General features: G+C 40.7%; 2 protein-coding genes across 2 annotated transcripts in view; both read left to right on the top strand.

Annotated features, from left to right (window-relative positions):
• LOC104790682 overlaps positions 1-1,301 on the top strand; it is a 4,074-nt gene extending 2,773 nt beyond the window's left edge. Inside the window, exon 2 of the mRNA XM_010516463.2 lies at positions 349-1,301. Within this exon, the coding sequence (XP_010514765.2) occupies positions 349-1,183 (835 nt within the window). The 3' untranslated portion in view covers positions 1,184-1,301. The remainder of the gene's footprint in view (positions 1-348) is intronic.
• LOC104790681 (probable CCR4-associated factor 1 homolog 9) lies at positions 2,038-3,196 on the top strand. Its single transcript, XM_010516462.2, has one exon. The coding sequence runs from the start codon at positions 2,221-2,223 to the stop codon at positions 3,076-3,078; it is 858 nt and encodes a 285-aa protein (XP_010514764.1). The 5' UTR covers positions 2,038-2,220; the 3' UTR covers positions 3,079-3,196.

Raw genomic sequence — 4,026 nt, 5'->3', positions numbered from 1 at the left:
CAGAGCAGAGTCCTTCAATTTCCTTTACACACTTGCCCGGTAAACGAAAAGCAGAGGACCAGAAGTTCACAATGCTCATAAGGACCGATTGTATGAGTTGCAAACGCCCTCCATATGATAGTGCACGGCTCGTCCAAGTATTGATCCGTTTGCANCAAACCGCACAACACAACTTGACGCGTTTCTCTCGTCCCACGTCTTCTTCTTCCTCGCAACTCCTCACTCTGTAGTCTCTGTTTCTCATTTGCCATATATATATTCACAACACACACTGACTCTTATCCCCAAATCATCAACTCAAACCTTTTGTAAATCCAATTCTTCAATGGCTATCATCAAATCGAACAAAGATCACAAACCATGCGGTGGTGGCGGCGGCGTTTTTACCACCGTCGTGACTCGCGAAGTCTGGGCGGAGAATCTCGAATCTGAATTTAAACTAATCAGCGAAACTATCGACGATTATCCATTCATCTCCATGGACACTGAGTTCCCCGGCGTGATTTTCAAATCTGATCTCCGATTTACAAACCCCGGCGATCTCTACAGTCTACTTAAAGCTAACGTCGACGCGCTCAGCTTAATCCAAGTCGGTCTCACTCTCTCCGACGCCGACGGTAACCTCCCGGATCTATTCGGTGACGGACGGCGGTTCATTTGGGAGTTTAATTTCCGAGACTTCGACGTGGCGCGTGACGCACACGCTCCGGATTCCGTCGAGTTGCTCCGTCGGCAAGGTATCGATTTCGAGCGGAACCGCCGCGACGGGGTTTGTTCGGAGAGGTTCGCGGAGCTGATGATGTCGTCGGGGCTTGTTTGTAACGAGGACGTGAGCTGGGTGACGTTTCATAGCGCGTACGATTACGGTTACCTTATGAAGATTCTCACGCGCCGTGATCTGCCCGGCGCGTTGGGGGAGTTTAAGCGCGTGATGAGAGTTTTGTTCGGTGAGCGCGTGTATGATGTGAAACATATGATGAAGTTTTGTGAGAGGAGATTGTATGGCGGTTTAGACCGGGTTGCGAGGACGCTTGATGTTAACCGGGAGGTTGGGAAATGTCATCAAGCCGGTTCGGATAGTTTGCTTACGTGGCACGCGTTTCAGAGGATGAGAGATTTGTATTTTTCTCAAGATGGGCCGGAGAAGCATGCTGGGATTTTGTATGGGCTTGAGGTCTTTTAAGGGGTGTACTGATTTAAAAAAAAAAATTCAATTGATTAACTCAATTAATCCTTGTAGCTAATGTTCTTTTGGTAAGAGGAAATATATATTAAAAAAAAAATAATGATACATTTTTAAATACATTTTTAAAAATCAAAAACTCCTCATATAAATAAATCCATGTGGATTTGAAAATATATTTTTAAATTATATAAATTCATGTGGATAATAAGTTACTTTGAAAGAGATCTAGCAACATTACAGAGTGAAACTTTGTTGGTGACAAAAAAATGAATAGTAAAATACAAAGTAGAAACTTTTTATTTTGTCAAAAGATTAATTACATGCATTTGTCTATACTGATTTGTACATTGCGTCTATGTGAGCACATTAATTCCTTTTCACTTCTTTTCTTTTTTTTTTTTTTTTTTTTTTTTTTTTTTATATACAGTGAAGCATTTTTTCTCATTGTGTCACAATCCTATAGAGTTATTCTTCTCTTTTCATTGCCTTGGATATTATTTCATTGAGAGCTGATCAAATAGGCCTCCCTGTTTTTTCTGCCTCAGGTCTATGGGCTACCAACTGATCGAATTTACGCTACCTATTTTGAGGGTGANAGGAGATTTCGAAAAAAATATTATCTTATTATCTTATCGAATATTGTTAATTTTTACATTAGTCTGACTTGGGACCAACAAAATTTATTAATTTATAGTGTTTATTAATTTATAGAGTATTAATTTATAGAGGTTTTAGTATAATATTCACTGTATAGCATCATTAGAAAAATGTATACTAATAAATAAATAAATAAATAGTTATTAAACCCAATACAGAGAGAGTGGCCAAGTTGGACCGAGGAGGAGTCAAGTTACGTTACAGAGTCAAACCGCACAACACAACTTGACGCGTTTCTCTCGTCCCACGTCTTCTTCTTCCTCGCAACTCCTCACTCTGTAGTCTCTGTTTCTCATTTGCCATATATATATTCACAACACACACTGACTCTTATCCCCAAATCATCAACTCAAACCTTTTGTAAATCCAATTCTTCAATGGCTATCATCAAATCGAACAAAGATCACAAACCATGCGGTGGTGGCGGCGGCGTTTTTACCACCGTCGTGACTCGCGAAGTCTGGGCGGAGAATCTCGAATCTGAATTTAAACTAATCAGCGAAACTATCGACGATTATCCATTCATCTCCATGGACACTGAGTTCCCCGGCGTGATTTTCAAATCTGATCTCCGATTTACAAACCCCGGCGATCTCTACAGTCTACTTAAAGCTAACGTCGACGCGCTCAGCTTAATCCAAGTCGGTCTCACTCTCTCCGACGCCGACGGTAACCTCCCGGATCTATTCGGTGACGGACGGCGGTTCATTTGGGAGTTTAATTTCCGAGACTTCGACGTGGCGCGTGACGCACACGCTCCGGATTCCGTCGAGTTGCTCCGTCGGCAAGGTATCGATTTCGAGCGGAACCGCCGCGACGGGGTTTGTTCGGAGAGGTTCGCGGAGCTGATGATGTCGTCGGGGCTTGTTTGTAACGAGGACGTGAGCTGGGTGACGTTTCATAGCGCGTACGATTACGGTTACCTTATGAAGATTCTCACGCGCCGTGATCTGCCCGGCGCGTTGGGGGAGTTTAAGCGCGTGATGAGAGTTTTGTTCGGTGAGCGCGTGTATGATGTGAAACATATGATGAAGTTTTGTGAGAGGAGATTGTATGGCGGTTTAGACCGGGTTGCGAGGACGCTTGATGTTAACCGGGAGGTTGGGAAATGTCATCAAGCCGGTTCGGATAGTTTGCTTACGTGGCACGCGTTTCAGAGGATGAGAGATTTGTATTTTTCTCAAGATGGGCCGGAGAAGCATGCTGGGATTTTGTATGGGCTTGAGGTCTTTTAAGGGGTGTACTGATTTAAAAAAAAAAATTCAATTGATTAACTCAATTAATCCTTGTAGCTAATGTTCTTTTGGTAAGAGGAAATATATATTAAAAAAAAAATAATGATACATTTTTAAATACATTTTTAAAAATCAAAAACTCCTCATATAAATAAATCCATGTGGATTTGAAAATATATTTTTAAATTATATAAATTCATGTGGATAATAAGTTACTTTGAAAGAGATCTAGCAACATTACAGAGTGAAACTTTGTTGGTGACAAAAAAATGAATAGTAAAATACAAAGTAGAAACTTTTTATTTTGTCAAAAGATTAATTACATGCATTTGTCTATACTGATTTGTACATTGCGTCTATGTGAGCACATTAATTCCTTTTCACTTCTTTTCTTTTTTTTTTTTTTTTTTTTTTTTTTTTTTATATACAGTGAAGCATTTTTTCTCATTGTGTCACAATCCTATAGAGTTATTCTTCTCTTTTCATTGCCTTGGATATTATTTCATTGAGAGCTGATCAAATAGGCCTCCCTGTTTTTTCTGCCTCAGGTCTATGGGCTACCAACTGATCGAATTTACGCTACCTATTTTGAGGGTGATGAGAAAGCTGGCCTTCAACCTGATTACGAGGCTAGAGATATATGGCTGCGATTTCTCCCATCTAAACGTGTCCTGCCTTTTGGTTGCAAAGTCTGTTTGCTTCCTCCTTACTGTTTTTACGAAATTGCTTCCTTTTCTCAATGATCCGATCCATTTGTTCTTGTTTTGACTTTTTTAACCTCTGCAGTTGTCGTTTTCTAAATGCTAGCCTTCCTTGTCATTTCAATTTGCAGGACAACTTCTGGGAAATGGGAGACACAGGTCCATGTGGACCTTGTACTGAGATACATTACGATCGTGTTGGTAACCGTGATGCCGCATCCTTAGTTAACAAGGACGATCCAACTTG

The sequence above is a fragment of the Camelina sativa genome, chromosome 6 (genome assembly GCF_000633955.1).
Source record: "Camelina sativa cultivar DH55 chromosome 6, Cs, whole genome shotgun sequence".
In the NCBI taxonomy this organism is placed as follows: Eukaryota; Viridiplantae; Streptophyta; class Magnoliopsida; order Brassicales; family Brassicaceae; genus Camelina; species Camelina sativa.
Note: the sequence above shows the minus strand (reverse complement) of the source record. Positions and strands in the feature narration are given on the sequence as shown.